The sequence below is a fragment of the Spermophilus citellus genome, assembly GCF_964194105.1.
Source record: "Spermophilus citellus genome assembly, chromosome: 3".
In the NCBI taxonomy this organism is placed as follows: Eukaryota; Metazoa; Chordata; class Mammalia; order Rodentia; family Sciuridae; genus Spermophilus; species Spermophilus citellus.
In genome coordinates, this window is record NC_138184.1 from 216,668,096 (window position 1) to 216,686,337 (window position 18,242).

General features: G+C 42.5%; 1 protein-coding gene across 1 annotated transcript; it reads left to right on the forward strand.

Moving 5' to 3' along the window:
• Positions 1 to 9,721: 9,721 nt before the first annotated feature.
• On the forward strand, positions 9,722 to 15,440 carry FMC1 (formation of mitochondrial complex V assembly factor 1 homolog). Its single transcript, XM_081285441.1, has 2 exons — positions 9,722 to 9,988; positions 15,147 to 15,440. Exons 1-2 carry the CDS (start codon positions 9,851 to 9,853, stop codon positions 15,348 to 15,350), a joined length of 342 nt encoding a protein of 113 aa, XP_081141567.1. The 5' UTR covers positions 9,722 to 9,850; the 3' UTR covers positions 15,351 to 15,440.
• The last annotated feature ends 2,802 nt before the right edge of the window (positions 15,441 to 18,242 follow it).

Below are 18,242 nucleotides of genomic sequence, written 5' to 3' on the forward strand. Positions count from 1 at the left end.
GGGCCACATCACCATCCCTTTTTATTTTCTATTTAGAGACAGGGTCTTGATAAGTTGCTTAGGACCTTGCCAAGTTGCTCAAGCTGGCTTTGAACTTGCTATCCCCTGCCTAAGTCTCCCAGGTCACAAGTATTCAAAATAAAAAGGACTGGAGATGTGGCTCAGTGGTTAAGTACCCCGGGTTCAATCCTTGGAACCAAAAAAATAAAAATGAAAAAGGTGGGCATGGTGGTACAAACCTGTAATCTCAGTGACTGGGAACCTAGCAAGAGGATCACAAGTGTAAGGCCAGCCTCCACAAGTTAGTGAGACCCTGTTTCAAAAAATAAAAAGGGCTGGCAATGTAGCTCAGTAGTAAAGCATCCCTGGGTCTATTCCCCAGTACCAAAAACAAAACCTCATAAGCCAAGGGCAGAAATGGGTGTGAAATCAGATTGGGGAATAATTTGGAAGTTAGTATGGCCAGTTGCTGTGAGCAAGATCTTTTTCAAATATATTTTTTCAAAATCCATTATTTTTAAAGATGCCTTACCTTAGAAACATCTGTAAATTATTCAGACCTTGATAAGGAGGGCAAAGGAGAAAACAGAATATTATGGTTCACTGCTCTTGTCTATGACACCAGTTCTTAACTATATAAAAAAAAAAAAAGCAAAACTGTTCCACATCCCAGTCGTGGATCAGAATCTCTGGGGGTTAGTCACAGATGTTAGTGCTCATTTGTTTGAGGTGGTACTGAGGATTGAACCCAGGCCCTCACTCATACTAGGAAGGTGTTATACCATTGAGCCACATCCCCAGCCCTTTTATACATTTTGAGACAGGGTTTCACTAAATTGCCCAAGTTGGCCTAGAACTTTCAATCCTCCTACCTCTGCCTCCTGAGTACCTGAAATTACAGGTGTGTACCACTGTTCCTGCCCATTTGTGTTTTTTGTTTCCCTGGGTAATTCTAATTTGTAGCCAGAGTTGAGCCATACTGGCTCAATGCCTTTGCCCTCAGTGAAACAGAAGCAGAGGAAGTTGGTTCATCCTAAGCCACAGGAGTCCTCAGTCATCACTGAAAACCAGCAGAAACTCTCAGGAGAGCACTCCTATATGAGTGATGGGTGTAGGAACTTCTGGAAGCCTCAGAAAGTCTTGACCCCAAATGTTTCTACTTGTCTGGCTATTCAGAATGAAGGCCAAACACTTCTTGAAATCCAACCCTGCCCCAGGTTGGTTAGCTGCCAGTATTTTGCACCAACATATTGAGGATTTGGTCAGAGAAACTAATATCATTTGAAAAGAAAGGCAGAAAAGCATTCTCCCAGATCAGTTAATTCAACAAAGTAGCTGTGTTGCTGTCTACAAAGGCACCAAGGCACAAAGAGCAAGAACTCCAGGTTTGGGTCAGTTAGTCTTGGCTTCTCACATAAACCTAATGAGGGTTCTCCTCCCGCCAAAGCAAAAATGAAAAACAACCCCCCGACCCCCCCAAAAAAATGTTGCCCCATAGTCATGATCTTAAAAAGGTCTCAATTGCTTCATTTTTAAAAAGTACTTTTTGTTTCAAATATACATCACCTCAGATGACCTCAATTAACGTAAGTCTGGGATATTTGTGGAGGCTACCTGACAGAATAAATTTTTTCGAAAGTGGCAGAGAAGCCAGGCATGGTGGTGTACACCTGTGATCCCAGTGGCTCGGAAGGCTGAGGCAGGAGGATGGCAAGTTCAAAGCCAGCTTCAGTAAAAGCGAGGCACTAAGCAGCTCAGTGAGACCCTGTCTCTAAATAAAATACAAATAGTGGCTCAGTGGTTGAGTGCCCCTGAATATAATCCTTGGTATTCAGAGAAAAAAAAATGGCATAGAAATTTTTTTCTTTTCTTTTTTTCGGGGGTTGAGGAGGGGCAGAGATTGAACCCAGAGGCACTTCACCAGGCTTCATCCCCAGGCTTTTTATATTTTTTCTTTTGAGATGGTCTCACTAAGTTACTGAGGCTGGCTTTGAACTTTCCATTCTCCTGCCTCAGCTTCCCCAGCCACTGGATTATAGGTGTGTGCCATCATGCCAGGCTAATTCTATAGCCTCTCTGACAGTTTTTAATCCTGTTAGATTTTTTTTTCTCACAACACTTCTTAAACTAAATGAGGGTTTATTTTTGTTTGTGTTTTTCTTTCCTTCCTGACACCAACCAATTCTCCAAATCTCCAGACACCAACTGGGTGTCAATTACAATCCAATTAATTCTGCCATTAACTGGCAGAATTATCATCAGATTGTTGCCGAAAGCTTGGTTCTTGTCTCCAAAGCCAATCTAATAATGAGGACATGGTTTTAAGAAAAAGGAAAAGGATTATTGCTTTGCCAGCAAAGGAGAAACACAGGAGACTCCTGTCCCAAAGGCTGTGATTCTGCCCTTCAGCAGGAGTAGGGTTTTTAAAGAGGTTTATCACAGAAAATGAGATTAGAGAGGCTATAGAATTAGATAAGGGAGGAGAAGATCAGGGAAAAGAAGATCAGAGAGAAGGTCAGGGAGAAGAAGGTTGGGAAAAAGGAAAAAACATGTAAGTTTCAAAACCATAAAGGATATAGTCAAAGCATCAAGTGAACCCCTATTAGAAGACTTCACGGGTTTGAGGGACTCTGCCCTCTTTCACAAGATCTGGTCCAATCCCCAGGATTGGGTCTGTAGGTTAACCACAATCTGTCCAACATAAACACAATTTTTTTTAAAATATTTATTTTTTAGTTGTAGTTGGACACAATACCTTTATTTTATTTACTCACTTTTATGTGGTGCTGAGGATTAAACCCAGGGCCTTCCGCATGCTAGGCGAACGCTCTACTGCTGAGCCACAACCTCAGCCCCAAACACAAATTTTTTAAAATATCTTTTTAGTTATACATGGACACAATATTTTCGTTTATTTTTATGTGGTGCTGAGAATCAAACCTAGTGCCTCACATGTTCGAGGTAACACTCTGCCACTGAGCTTCCACCCCAGCCCCATACACACAAATTTGAAAATGTATAGGTCGAAAAAGGTTTGATAATTTCTTAGAAGGACTCACAGAACTCAGAAAAGTTATTTACTTACTATTACTAGTTTATTAAAAGGTTACCACTCAGGGCTGGGGCTGTAGCTCCATGGCAGTGTGCTTGCCTAGCATGCGTGAGTCACTGGGTTAGATCGCTAGCACCACATAAAGAAATAAAAAATAAAATAAAGGCATGCTGTCTATCTAAAAAAAAAAAAAAAGTCACCATTCAGACCTGGGCATGGTGGCACATGCCTGTAATCCTAGTGCCTTGGGAAATTGAGACAGGAGGATCCCAAGTTCAAAGTCAGCCTCAGCAAAGAAGAGTGAGCCCCTGTCTCTAAATGAAATAAATACAAAATAGGGCTGGAGATGTGGCTCAGTGGTTGAGTGTCCCTGAGTTCAATCCCTAGTACTAAAAAAAGGTTACCACTCAGGAACAACAGCCAAATGGAAGAAATGCATACATTTCCATGGCATGGCTTCCATGCCCTCTCTGGGTACCCTATCCTCCCACCATCTCAATGTGTTCATTAGCCGAGGAGCTCTCCGAATCTTGTTTAGGGTCTTTGTTTTGTGGAATCATACATAGGAACAAACAAACAATGATTAAAAGTCACTGGCCACGGGTGACTAGGTCAATGCCCAGACTCTCTCTATTTCCTAGAGGTTATAAAGTGGGGCCAGAAAGTTATAAGCTTCTAATCAAGGTTTAATCTTTCAGATGAGAAGCTCCCATCCTGAAGCTATCTAGATTCCCACTGAGAATCACATTTAAACAAAAGATTCTCCTTTTGCCCTTCTCATCCAGAAAATTCCAAGGATTTTAGGAGTTCTATGCCAGGAGACAGGAACAAAGACCAACTATATTATTATATTGTACCAACAAGGCATGGGGGTTCCAGCAGCTTCACATCTTGGCCAAAATTGTTAATTTTCATGTTTTTTTATAGTAGCTAGTGGCAGAGAACTCTTACATAGATTATTCTTTGTATGAATGTGTGATAGGGCCACACTATTCAAGTGCTTGATGTTTAAAATAAGGTTTTAAAAAATTGCTTTGAAAATTAACATGAGGGTTTTTTTGTTTGTTTGTTTGTTTGTTTAGTGGAGATCATGAATTACAAGACAAAAAACCAACCAACCAACCAACCAAAAAAAAAAAAAATGTCTTAGAAAGGTTAAGTGAACCAGGCATGGTAGGTCATGCCTATAATCCCAGTGACTTGGGAAGCCAATGCAGGAATATAGCAAGTTTGAGGTCAGCCTCGGTGACATAGTGAGGCGTTAAGCAACTTAGTGAGATCCTGTCTCGAAAACAAAACAAAACAAAAAACTGAAGATGTGGCTTGGTGGTAAAGCACCCCTGGATTCAATCCATGGTTCCAAAAAAGTTATGCAAATGGGTATGTGTTTAGAACACTTTTGTGTGAGAATGGTTCTGGAGATTGAACCCAGGGCCTTGTGTCTTTGAGGCAAGCACTTTACCAAGTGAGCTACACCCCCAGCCCTAGAACACTTTTGTGTAACATAGTATATAGATTCAGAAAGTGTTTTTGCATGGTCATATTTAAAATGTAGTCTTAATTAAATTGATAATTAGTACATGTAGACATTTGGTTATTTCATTTACATCCCTAAAAACTAATGCGGAACTGGGACACAATAGCACATACCAGCAATCCCAGAAACTCAGGAGGCTGAGGCAGGAGGATCCTAAGCAACTTAGCAATTTAAGAGCCCTAAGCAACTCAGTGAGACAGTGTCTCTAAATAAAATGTAAAAAAGGGCTTTGGATGTGGCTCAGTGGTTAAGCGCCCTTGAATTCAATCCCCAGTACCAAAAATAAAATAAATATTAATAACTAAAATAAAAGACTGATGTGTTCATAGTCAAGTGTGATTGTGTACACCTATAATCCCAGCAACTTGGGAGGCTAAGGAAGGAGGATTGAAAATTTGAGGTCAGCCCTTAGGAGAGGTGGAGCAACAAGGTCAAGAAGATGAAAGGAAGTTGGGTCCTTGGGTGACATTTTAGAGCAGAGCTGCACGACTAACCTGGAATGACCACTGTGGACCATCAGAGAAGAGGGAAGGAATATTTTACATTATTTAAGTATTTGATGGCTCTTTATTACAGCAGATTAATCTTTTATTTTTGAAATACTGGGGACTGAATCCAGCAGCACTCTACCACTGAGCTATATCTCCAACCCTTTTTTTAAAAAATTTTCAAACAGGATAGGTTGCCCAGTTGGCCTCAAAATTGCAATCCTCCTGCCTCCTCCTCTTGAATTGCTGGGATTAGATGTGTGCCACCATACCCATCATACCTGTCTTAAAAGTACACACTTGATGATTTCTATTAGTTGTTTAACTATAAAATCACCACTGAAATTAAGACATTTTGTCACTATATTTGCATTATATATAAAGGAATCATATAAGTAGGTAGGCTTTGTATTTGGCTTGCTTCACTTAGGGTAATGATTTTGAGATTCACCTACATTTATTGCATTAATCATTAATTTTCCCTTTTTTTTTTTTTTTTGGTGCTGATGATCAAACCTAGGGCTTTGTGCATGCAAGGCAAGCACTCACCAACTGAGCTGTATTCCCAACCCCTAATTTTCCCTTTTTTGTTGCTGAGTAGTAATGGACTGCATGGATATACATTTTACTTGTTCCTGTTTAGGGACATTTTGACCAGTTTATTTCTAACTACTATTTGTATACCCAGGATGCCCTCCCCATCAATATTATGTGATTTCTTTTATATTCAGGCTTATTATGGTCAAGCAGTCCCTAAGCAGCATCTCAATGCCTAACACTGATGCAGATGTTGTGTTGGCTTGCCAGACAGATTTTGTCAGTAAGGGGTAAATTGGTTGGATGCAGTGGTACATGCATTAATCCTAGCAATTTGGGAAGCAGAGGCAGGAAAATACAACTTAGCAAAACCCTGTCTCAAAATAAAAAAATAAAGGACTGGGGATGGGCTGAGAGTGTGTCTCAGTGATAGAGCGCTTGCCTAGCACAGGCGAGGTCCTGGGTCTGATCTTCAGCACCACATAAAAATAAATAAGTAAAATAAAGGTATTGTGTCCAACTACAACTAAAAAATAAATATTAAAAAAAAGGACTGGGGATGTAGCTCAGTGATAAAGTTTCCTTGAGTTTTATCACTGATCTCCATGACCCCGCCCCACAAAAGGTGAGGGAATGACTCCATTGGACCCAAATGGTTTATTTACATAGAGAGCAAAAGCAATATAAAAACATAGTGTCTGCTTCCCCTGTGCCTAGTCTGTTGCCAAAGCTTGGTCCTTTTCCCCTATGTCAATCCAATAAGGAGGACATGGTTTTGAGAAAAAGGAAAATGAAGGTTTACTGTTTTGCTAGCAAAGGAGAAACACAGGGAACTCTGGTCCCAGAGGCTGTGATCCTGCCCATCAACAGGAAGAGGGAGCTTTTGAAGAGGTGTTTCAAATGCTATATTTCTCATGTTTCTATTGAATTGTAATCCATTTGTTAATTTGGGAGATACTCACTTCTGATATCTTCTGATAAGTGGGGAAGAAAGGTAATCTTGTTTCCCCTGAGATTAGGGAGGAGCAGAGGAGCAAAGAGAGAGGAAGAAACATGTCCATTTTAAAAATAAGTTGCAGTGGCAGAGCAGCAAGGGTTATATTCAAAGCATAAAGTAGACCACTATTACAAGTCCACCAAGACCACACTAATTAGAGGCCAGATCATAGCCCAAATGATAGGAAACCCTCAGTATATGAATGGAGAGTGGGGAACATCCAAAATGCAAAACAAACTTCTGAAAACTGTTTAAAGGTATTGTGTCCAATATTGTGCTTTAACATTCCTTAATTCAACTAGGAATGGTAATCACCTGAGGGCACTGAAGAGCACAGATATAAAGAGACTGGGTTATTAACAGGGTCTCACATGTTACATGTTAAATCAATAAAAACGAGTTCACTCTTTTTTTTTTTTTTAAGGGAGAGAGAGAGAGAGAGAGAGAGAGAGAGAGAGAAAATTTCAATGTTTATTTTTAGTTTTCGGCGGGCACAACATCTTTGTTTGTATGTGGTGCTGAGGATCCAACCGCGGCCCCTTGAATGCCAGGAGAGCCCGCTACCGCTTGAGCCACATCCCCAGCCCACGAGTTCACTCTTTATATTTCTTCTGAGGAGTTTCTCTTTGAAAGGAAAGTGACCACAACACTTGGAGGGACTAAGAGATCTTTATTGCAGCAGTGCAAAAGAGGAGAAAAAGAGAGCAAGAGAAGAAAGAGAGAGCAAGGGAGAACAAAAGCAAGAGAGAGCAAGAGAGAGTGGCCCGGAAGGAGGGACTTTTTATAGCCAAAATCTAATGGGGTCTCTGGGTCTGCAAGCTGCCTTGTTGGCACAAGGGGGATTAAGGGTTTAGCCTTGAGGGGGGCGGTGTTGAGAGTTCAAACTTGACGCAAACAGGTGATAAAGGACCAGACAGAGGGTGGTTTGGGTGCATGGGTTATCCTGCAGCTAACGTTTGTTCAGGCTGCCCTGCAGACAACTTAGTTCAGCCTGTCCTGCACCTAACATTCTTCCCAAAGGCAAGATTACCAAAGCAAGTTCTTTTCCCAAGATCTAGACACAGGAACTATTTTTACTTTTATCTTCTTATCTTACCCCCTTTTTTCTCTTCCTTCTTTCTTTACAAACCAGTAATCTGTGAGCTGTTTTGTTCGGCATGTTGTACTTTTAGGGTATTAATCCTATTTAGAAGGAAAGACAGAATATTCTAAAAACAGTTATCGTTTTTGACGAAAAAGTGTGTGTCTTCCTAGACCGCAACAACCTATGGAGGTAAACGGTGGCTGCCCTTGCACGGCAGGCGAGGCGACATGCAGTTCACCAGTTTCCCAAGTCGGCTTCACTCACCCAGGTACCATTACTGTGCCATTTGTGTTCATCACCCTGCCAGCAGCTAATGTCTTGTAGCCATTAGGGCTAAAAGGTGCGCCTCCCTTAAGGAGCTGACTGTCCTTCCAGAACTGGCCTGCAGGAACAGAGAGGGCCACCGCAGCTCTACATATCCCAGTCAGACGGGGGAAACTGACAACCACAATAGTACAAGGAATAAACCAAGGGAAACGGGAGGCCAGAGGAGATGGAGTGCATCAAGCAAGGCCGACCCTTGACTACTGGAGTAAGTCAAAACCCCAAGGGCGCAAACGGTACAGGCACAGTGACTGTAAGGAGGTGGGGGGGGAGAAGTTCAGATCCCTGGAGCAGAGGCTGACAAGAGGCGAACGATGGGAGATGGCGCCTGCAACACAAGCTAGGGCCGATTTACGTGAGGTCCAGTATGTCAATTTCAGGAAACTGGCGGTCTTTGGGGCAATGGAAAGCCCCTGAGAAATTTAAAGGCAAGCGTCGCCGAGAATAAAAGGGACTTGTCCAAACTGTACGATTAAGGGCAGAACCCGAAAACGACTCAGTTTATTCCAAGATACTTCTAATTCCTAATGAATTAACTACAAATTTCTCGCGACCCCATGTTTATCGTTGACCCACCAATATAAAACACAAGGCATACGTTTCCCACACGTCCCCAGCTCTGCGGAAATGCCTCGGCTCTTCAACCGGAAGCAGAAACTGACCGCTGAGGACGCCGCCTAACGGCTTGCTGGAGCAAAACCATGCCTGAAAGAACCATCACGCCGGAAAGGACCAGGCTGCTTCCGGTGAGAGCCCGAAGGAGAAAAGCCTCAGAGGGCGGGTCTCAAGGATCAGTTTGTGCTGCGCGCCCGGCTCCGCGACGTCGCAAGCCCACTTTTGCGCAGGCGCGGGGCGACTGCTTTTGCGAACGCGTACGCAAACGCGTGCGTGCGCGCGCCCGCTCAGCATTCGGCGCCAGACTGCTGTTTCGAGGGTAAATCCTTTGAGCTGTAATTGGGCTTTTGTTTTCTAAACTACAACTCCCAGCATGCTTCGACCCTCATATTGACACTAGCTGTGGCTTCTCAGGATAGGGTAAAGATAATCTTAAGTGACGATGACGTACCAAGGAGAAAAAAATTGAACATGTGGTTTGAGCGTCTCACTCGCAGAAGCCCCAGTGGCCTAATGGATAAGGCATTGGCCTCCTAAGCCAGGGATTGTGGGTTCGAGTCCCATCTGGGGTGGTTGTGCTTTTACTTTAGGATGCTTTTTTCTCTTTTCTGAAACGATTATATCTAAGTAAGTCACTTTCATTTTACTTTTTTGAAAAATGGAATAGTGTATGTGTGGTTTTACTAGCTGTTGAGCTACCGTTTGCAAAAATGAGGATATTTCACCTCCTTTCTCTGAGCCATAAGTCCCTTAAGGCTTTTGGGAGGTCCGAATAGGTTTAATTTCGATACCCCTTCTAGATAGCGTTAAAAAAAATCTTAAAAGCGTGTTCCGTATCAAATTCTCATTCACTCCCGTCTAACCCACTTCTGAGAATCGGCCGTTGGTCAGCTAAAAACGTCTTTTTAAGTACGCAGGCAAGAAAGGACCTTTTTACCCTCGATCGGCCTTTCGCAGCGTTTCTGGAGGACCCGGTACCCAGTTAGACTCAGCGGTCGCTTGCTCTTCTCTGGGTTCGTGAGGGCGCCGCTCGGTGTTCGATTAATATGGCTCCGCAGAATAGGGAAGTGAGACCTTTCACCCTGGCCGTGGGCAGGGGGAGCCGGCAGTCGGAGTCCGACCATACCACTAAGCGTCTCGCGGGGGTAGCTGAGGGCGAGGGCGCTAGCAGTTGCGTAGGGCGCCTTTCGGCTCCACCTCTGGAAAGGACATAAAAATGGCGGCCTTAGGGTCCCCGGCGCGCACTTTGCGAGGCCTTCTGCGGGAGTTGCGCTACCTCAGCGTGGCCACCGGGCGACCCTATCGTGACACCGCGGCCTATCGGTACCTTGTGAAGGCTTTCCGTTCACATCGGGTACGGAAACCGTGTCCCGGGAGCACCACGTCCCGGGAAGGGAGGAAAAGGCGGGTCTGGGCGGGTGTCGGGAGCACCTGGTCTTAGGGCCTGCTGCCCGGGGCCCACCACAGAAGCCCAGGACCTGCTCTAGCTCCGGCCTAAGCCCGGGCGGCGACGCGGCCCTCCGCAGGCAGGGGTGGAGCCGCGCGGGAGGAGTTCATTGGCCGCTTCTGCTGCTTGTTGGGGAGGGAAGAGTCGGAAGAAGGGGAGCGGAGGAAATGGGGACCGGCCTGAAGATAAGGCTTGGTGTAGTGTCCCCACACTTAGAGGCACAGCGTATTCCTGGCACTCCCCACCCTTCCCCCAGTAGACATTATGAGAAGCAAACTTTGAGGCATAAAGGAAAACCAGTGTGGCGGGGAATGTTGGGAGCTTTCTGAAGGGTCGACAGTGTTTTACTTTACCTATGTGGTGTCCCCTGCACCCCTTAGGAAAATGATGCCCCTGGGAACGGTACGAGTGCTGTCAGTTCAGCGTGAGCTTGCTGCATGACCAGATACTTTTGTACTAAAACTTCTGTAAGCAGATAAATGTAAACATGTATCCCCCTTGGGTTAAAGCGAGTGGAAGACAGTTTCATTTTCAAAACGAAGCAACTGAGGCTCAGGGACATTTACTTGAGCAAGAATCAGTACAACAACTAGAATTTAGATTAGCTGGTTCCCAAAAATAATTCTCCCGATTGCTACCTTTGGAGTTGTGGATCTGACTTGGAAAAAAGTTGCAACCAATCTCAGAAGTAAAACATTATAGAATCGTTTGTGCTTCAGGGAATGAAGCCTGTTGTCATTGAGCAGTGTGAGAAGAAGAATTATTTTAACTGTTGAATTTATGAGCTATGAAATTTAGAAAACAAGATCTTAAAATTAAAATTAACCTAGTTTTTAATAGGTCACAATGTTAGATACTGGTGCTAGGAACTTGGGCCAAATGCCAAGAATAAGATGTACATGGGCTGGGGTTGTGGCTCAGTGGTTGAGCGCTTGCCTCTTGTGCATGAGGCCCTGGGTTGGATCCTCAGCACCACGTAAATAATAAAGCAAAGGTATTGTGTCCATCTACAACTAAAAAAGTTAAAAAAAAAAGGGGGGGCTGGGGATATGGCTCAAGCGGTAGCGCGCTCGCCTGGCATGCGTGCGGCCCGGGTTCGATCCTCAGCACCACATACCAATAAAGATGCTGTGTCCGCCGAGAACTAAAAAATAAAAAAATATAAAAAAAAAAAAGATGTACAGGAATCCTGTATTTTAAACTTACATCCCACCTAAGGAGCCATCCAGTGAAACACTTCTAAGTGTTAAGGGTGTAAATAATTGGGAAGAAAGGGTAGTTAGGGAAGGCTTTCAGGAGCACAGTAAGTATGGGCCTGAAGGAATTAGCAATTAAATGGGGCTCAGGGAGAGTGATGATACAAGTAAAAAAACTGCATATTTTAAAGCTAAGAAGCCTAACATAATTGAAATTGAGAATGGTTGAAGCTTAGAGTGCAGTAGTGGTGGAAGATGAGGTAGGTGGTAGGTAGGAATTTAAATTTTATTGTAGGTATAGCTGGGCTTGGAGGTACAAACCTGTAATCCCAGCTACTCAGGAGGATGAGGTAGGAGGATCACAAGTGTAAGGTCAGCCTGGGCAATTTGGTGAGATGTTACTCCAAAATAAGAAGTGAAAAGGATTGGGGATGTAAGTTGGTGGTGGAGTGCACCTGGGTTCAATCCCTAGTATTGCAAAATGAAAAGGCTAATTTTATTGTAGGTATAAGGGAAGGACATGCTAAGATTTTTAAGAGGTGACATGATTATTGTTGTATCTTATGCAGGTAACATTATTGCTCTTGAATGAAGTTTGATAGTGGCTCTAAAATTGCTCTAAAAGACATTTGAAATTCATGCCTGAAATTCTAGGGCTGGGGTTGTATCTCAGTGTTAGAGTGTTTGCCTAGTATGCCTGAGACCCTAGATTTAATATCCAACAACATGCAAAACAAAACATAAAAATAGAAAGTTTAGCTAGATGTAGAGGTGTATACCTGTAATCCTAGCAACTCAGGCTGAGACAGTTGCTAAGTTTGAATTCAACAAAAGTTAATTTAAATTTGATGTAACTAATGACTGCCATTTGCACATATATGATAGCATATAGTTTAGTTTTCAGATTCTAATCCTAGATATTTAAAGAAAGAAATGGGATTATGCAGAAAATGGTGCCCAGGGACTAATCCACACATCCCCATATATGTGCACTTCCCCACTATTTCTGCCCCATTCTCATAACCTTAGAACACAAAATATATAAGCAGAGGACAACATACTACATTTCACTGAGACTTTGGAATGAATATGAAGTTTCCAGCTTGCTGATTTTTTTTTTTTTTTTTTTTTTTTGGTACCAGGGATTTAACCACTAAGCCCAGCCCCAACCACCACCCCCTTTTAAAAAATTTTTGAAACATGGTCTTGCTAGGTTGCTTAAGGCCTTGCTAAATTGCTGAGGCTGGCTTTGAATTTGTAATACTCTTGCCTTGGTGGCGTTCCACACCACTCCCAGGAAGTATTCAGCTTCTTAAAAGTCATTAGAGCCCAGATTTTTCAGATGGATAAGTTGTAAGAGGAAATTTTTGTTTTGTTTTTGTGCTGGATATTGAACCCAGACAGAAGGGCTTTACCACTGAGCCACATCCCCATGAGAGCAAGTTTAAGTACCATAAACACATGTATATTACTTTTGTATATAAAACTATAATTTTGTAATATTGAGGACAAGGTCATTATTTTTCAGACAAAATAAGTCTTTAATTTTGAAATGAAAGGTATATACCATATTAACCAAAGCACAGAAACAAAATGAAACAGCACTTTGTTTGAAGGGGAGAAAATTCAATATTATATTTCTTAGGTGGCATTAACAATCAATGACCTGATTGTAGTTCTAATCTCTGCCATTAACTAACAACTGGAGTTTAGTTTCCTCATTTGTAAAATGAAGGAGTTGAAACTAAGGATTATGGCTTCCGGTATTAAAATTTAGAAATACTCAATTAAACACCTCAAGAATTCTGTTTGCTGGATGTACTATACATGCCTATAGTCCCAGCTGTTGGGGATGGGGGCAGGGAGGATTGCTTGATCCCAGGAGTACAATACCAGCCTGGGCAACATAGGCTCCCTCCACCCCAACTCCCCCCTCCCCATTTAAAAAAAAAGCTGGCTTTGGTGGTACATGCCTGTAATCCCAGCAACTGAGGAGGCTGACACAGGAGGATCACAAGTTCAAAGCCGGCCTCAACAATTTAGTAATGCCCTAAGCAACTTAGTGACATACACACACACCCCACATCCCCCCAATCTCAAAAAATAAGCTGGGTGTGGTGGCACACGCCTGTAATCCCAGTGGCTCAGGAGGCTGAGGCAGGATGATTGCGAATTCAGCAACTCCTTGAAACCCTTTCTCTAAATACAAAAAAGGGCTGGGGGTGTGGTGCGGTGGTTAAGTGCCCCTGTCTTCAATCCTGGGTACCAAATAAAAATAATAAGTTTAAAAAGAAAAATAAAAAGGACTGGGTAGGGATATGGTTCAGTGGTAAAGTGTCCTGGGTTTAATCCCCAGTACCCAAAACAAAACAACAACAACAAAAAAAACCCAAACAGTCTTGTTAAGGCTGAGGCTGGTGTGGCTCAGTGGGTTAGCACATGCTTATTAGCATGTACAGGGCACTGGATGCAATTCCCAGCATTAAATAAACAAAACTTTTGATTAAGTGGAGGTCAACTTTCCTAATAAATGAGTATAGTTATGTCATTTGTAGGAAAATGGATGGAACTTAAGAGCATTATATTAAGCAAAATAAGCCAAAACCAAACTTGAAGTCAAAGGTCATATATTTTCTCTCATATGTGGAAGCTAGAAAGAAAAAAAGGTGATATTGGAGGATCGCATGAAAATAGAAGGGAGAGCAACAGAATAGAGGGAAGGGGATGGGGGAAGGAGGGGAGGAAAAGGGGAAGTACAGGGCAATGAAATTGACCAAATTATATCATTAAATTGTCTACATATACAAATATGTAACAACATTCCACTATTATAATGTGCTAATAAAAAAAGAACACAATTATTGTGAGTGCTCCTATAAATATTTTAATTATACATGTATGCTTTTTTTTTGTATTGGATTGAACCCAGAGACCTTCTATCATTAAGCCATATCCCTAGCCCTTTTTATTTTAAGATAGGGTCCTTCAGAATTGCCCAAGCTGGCCTGAATTTGCGATCCAACTGTCTCAGCCTCCAGAGCCCCTGGGATTACAGATGTGTGCCATCACCGTGCTTGGCTTAAACAGACTTTCTTTTTTTTTTTTTATTTTTTATTTCTCGGCGGACACAACATCTTTGTTGGTATGTGGTGCTGAGGATCGAACCCGGGCCGCACGCATGCCAGGTGAGCGCGCTACCGCTTGAGCCACATCCCCAGCCCTTAAACAGACTTTCTTTAGAGAGCAAATTGCACAGAGATAATAGAGACATGCAGGGCTAGGGTTGTGGCTCAGCTGTAGAGTGCTTCCTAGCACGGGCAAGGACCTGGGTTCTATCCCCAGCACCACATAAAAATAAATAATAAAATAAAGGTATTGTGTCCAACTATAACTAAAAAATAAACATTAAAAAAAAAAGAAGGGCTGGGGATGTGGCTCAAGCGGTAGCGGGCTCGCCTGGCATGCGTGCGGCCCGGGTTCGATCCTCAGCACCACATACAAACAAAGATGTTGTGTCTGCTGAGAACTGAAAAATAGATATTAAAAAAATTCTCTCTCTCTCCCACTCTCTCTTTAAAAAAAAAAGAAAATAGAAACATGCATATTTGTAAATCTGGATAGTGGTGCAGCCTGTAATACCAGTGATTTGGGAGGCTGAAGTAGGAGGATCACAAATTGGAGGTCAGCCTCAGCAATTTAGTGGAACCCTGTCTCGATAAAAAAGGCCGGGGTGTAGTTCAGTGGTAAAGTACCCCTGGGTTAAATACCTAGTACCCAAAATAAGAGTAAGAAAGCTTTTTTATTAAATCTTTCTCTGTAGACCTGTATCTGTTGCAGGGGTGTTAACTCTAACCTTTCTGCTTCTCTAGGTCACCAGTGAGAAGTTGTGCAGAGCCCAGCATGAGCTTCATTTCCAAGCTGCCACCTATCTCTGCCTCCTGCGCAGCATCCGAGAACATGTGGCCCTTCATCAGGAATTTCATGGCAGGGGTGAGCGCTCAGTGGAGGAGTCTGCTGGTTTGGTGGGTCTCCAGTTGCCCCATCAACCTGGAGGGAAGGGCTGGGAGCCATGAACATGGAGAAATTCCTTGGATGCTATCTTCGTATGAGAATTTAATCATTTCTATAATATGTATTTATCATTAAATTTTTTTTAAAGTTAGGATTTTTCTCTGCAATTTTGTTGACTGATTAATTAGGGGAATAAACTGGAGGTTTCATCTTTACTGTCAGTGAATTTATTGGACTTCTTATTCTAGGTATCACCACCTGAATTGATGTTCTTGATCTACTTTTAAAAGTTTTTCCTTTTTTTAATTTAAAAAGTAATACAAGGGGGCTGGGGTTGTAGCTCAGAGGTAGAGTGCTTGCCTTTAATGTGTGAGGCACTGGGTTTGATTCTCAGCACTGCATATAAATAAAAAAATAAAGGTCCATTAACAACTAAAAAAAAAATACAAGATTCTGGGAATAGTGGTGCATACTTACAGTCGTATTTACTCTGGAGGCTAAGACAGGAGGATTCCAAGTTCAAAGCCAGTCTCAGCTACTTAGCAAGGCCCTAAGCAAGTTAGTGACACCCTGTCTTAAAATTAAAAAAAAAAAAAGGCAGGGGCGCTGGGGATTTGGCTGAGTGATTAAGTACCTCTGGGTTCAATCCTTAATCCCCAGTGCCCAAAAAAAAAAAAAAAAAAATGCTGGTGGTGTGGGGGGCCAGGCGATGTAGCTCAATTTGCCTAGCATGCATGAGATCCTGAGTTTGGTTCCCAGTAATACACACATACACACACACACACACACAAAAAAAAAAAAAAAAAAGCTAAAAGTAATATAAGCCTGTTATTTTAAGGAATTCAGATGGTTTAAGCAAAATAAAAGCACAATTTTTTCCCTTTGTCCTTCCCTCTGTATTCCCATTACAAGATGGTGACCATTACTAATAGTCTAACAGTCTGATATGCATCTTCCCACATATTTCCAATGCATATACAAACAAAATTATGTATATATTTTTAAAAAGTAACAAATATGATGTAATAGGGTTCTAGTGGGAAACAGATGGCACACTCAAATAGATTTATTTAGAGTTAAAGGGATGTGAGTTGAATTAAGTAATGAAAAATTGAGGTAGGTGTGCTGTCACACACCTGTAATCCCATGATTTAAGAGGCTAAAGAAGGAGGATTACAAATTTGAAGTCAGCCTAGGCAATTTAGCTAGACCCTGTCTCAAAAAATAAAAAGGATTGGGGATGTAGGTCAGTAGAAAAAAGTAAGGTGAAGCTCTTAGGAGCTGGCAGTAGTTGGAGCAGCTATTATTACCTCTCCCTAGGCCTGGAAGTACTGGTCTTTAGGTCTTTAGGAACACAGCCACAGCTCAAGAGTAGCCCAAGGTATGATGTCCAGAAGAGTAAAGTCCAGGCAAAGGAGTGAGCATATTAACATTTATACCTCCTAGTCTCCACCTCAAATTGCTCTTCCTCTTGATCCATTTGGGTGAATAGTTCTACCATGTATTTGGCTAATTAAGTAAAAAGTTGGGCTTCATTTGGTATGCCTCTCTTCTTTCTGCATTCAATCATCCAGCAATTGTGCTTCTGAAATAGCTCCAAACACCTCCTCTTCCTCTGCTATAATTCCGGCAATGATAATCTTTTGGCTGAATTTTTAAAATGGTCCCTTTGCTTTGAATATTCTTAATTCCTCAATTAAAGTTATCTGGGGCTGGGGATGTGGCTCAAGCGGTAGCGCGCTCGCCTGGCATGCGTGCGGCCCAGGTTCGATCCTCAGCATCACATACAAAGATGTTGTGTCTGCCGAAAACTAAAAAAAAATAAATATTAAAATTCTCTCTCTCTCTAAAGTTATTTTGAACTGGGTACAATAGCACATGGTGTACCAGTGCTGAGGCAGGAGGATTTTAAATTCGAAGACAGCCTCAGCAATTTAATGAGACTGTGTCAAATTAAAAAACAAAAAAGGGGCTGGGGATGTGGCTCAAGCGGTAGCGCGCTCGCCTGGCATGCGTGCGGCCCCGGTTCGATCCTCAGCACCACATACAAACAAAGATGTTGTGTCCGCCGAAAACTAAAAAATAAATATTAAAAAAAAATTAAAAAAAAAAAAAAAAGGCTGAGGCCTGGGCACAGTGGTACACGCCTGTAATCCAGTGGCTTTGGAGGCTGAGGTAGGAAGATCTAGAGTTCAAAGCCAGCCTAGGCAACAGCGAGGCACTAAGCAACTCAGTGAGACTGTGTCTAAATAAAATACAAAATGTAATAGGGGATGTGGCTCAGTGGTTGAGTGCCCCTGAGTTAATTCCTGGTATCTCTCCCCAAAAAAGGGATGTAGCCTAGGGGTTAATGTGCCCCTGTGTTTGATTCCCAGTACCACCAAAACAAAACAAAGTTGTTCTATCAGTTGACAATTTTTTTGTTTCAGTCCTGGGTATCAAACCCAGGGTGTTTTACTACCGAGCTCCATTACCAGCTTTTTTTTTCTCTCCTTTCCTTCCTTTCCTTCCTCCCTTCCTTCCCTCCTTCCTTTTCTTGGTAAATTGCTGAGGCTGACCTTTAACTTGCGATCCTCCTGTCTCAGCCTCGTGAGTTGGTGGTATTACAGGCTTGAGCCACTGTGCCTGGCACCTTTTTATTTTATTTATTATTTTTCTTTGCTACCAGGGGATGAAACCAGAGGGGCTTACCACTAAGACATATCCCCATCCCCCCTTTTTAAAATATTAATTTTAGTTGTAGATGGACACAAGACCTTTATTTTATTTACTTGTTTTTTTAATGTAGTGCTAAGAATTGAACCCACTGCCTCACACATGCTAGGCAAGTGCTCTACCAATGAGCTACAACCCCAGCTGTCCCCACCCCTTTTTATCTTAAGACAGGGCCTCAATAAGTTGCTGATGCTGGCTCTGAACATGTGATCCTCCTTCCTCAGCCTCCTGAGTGCTTG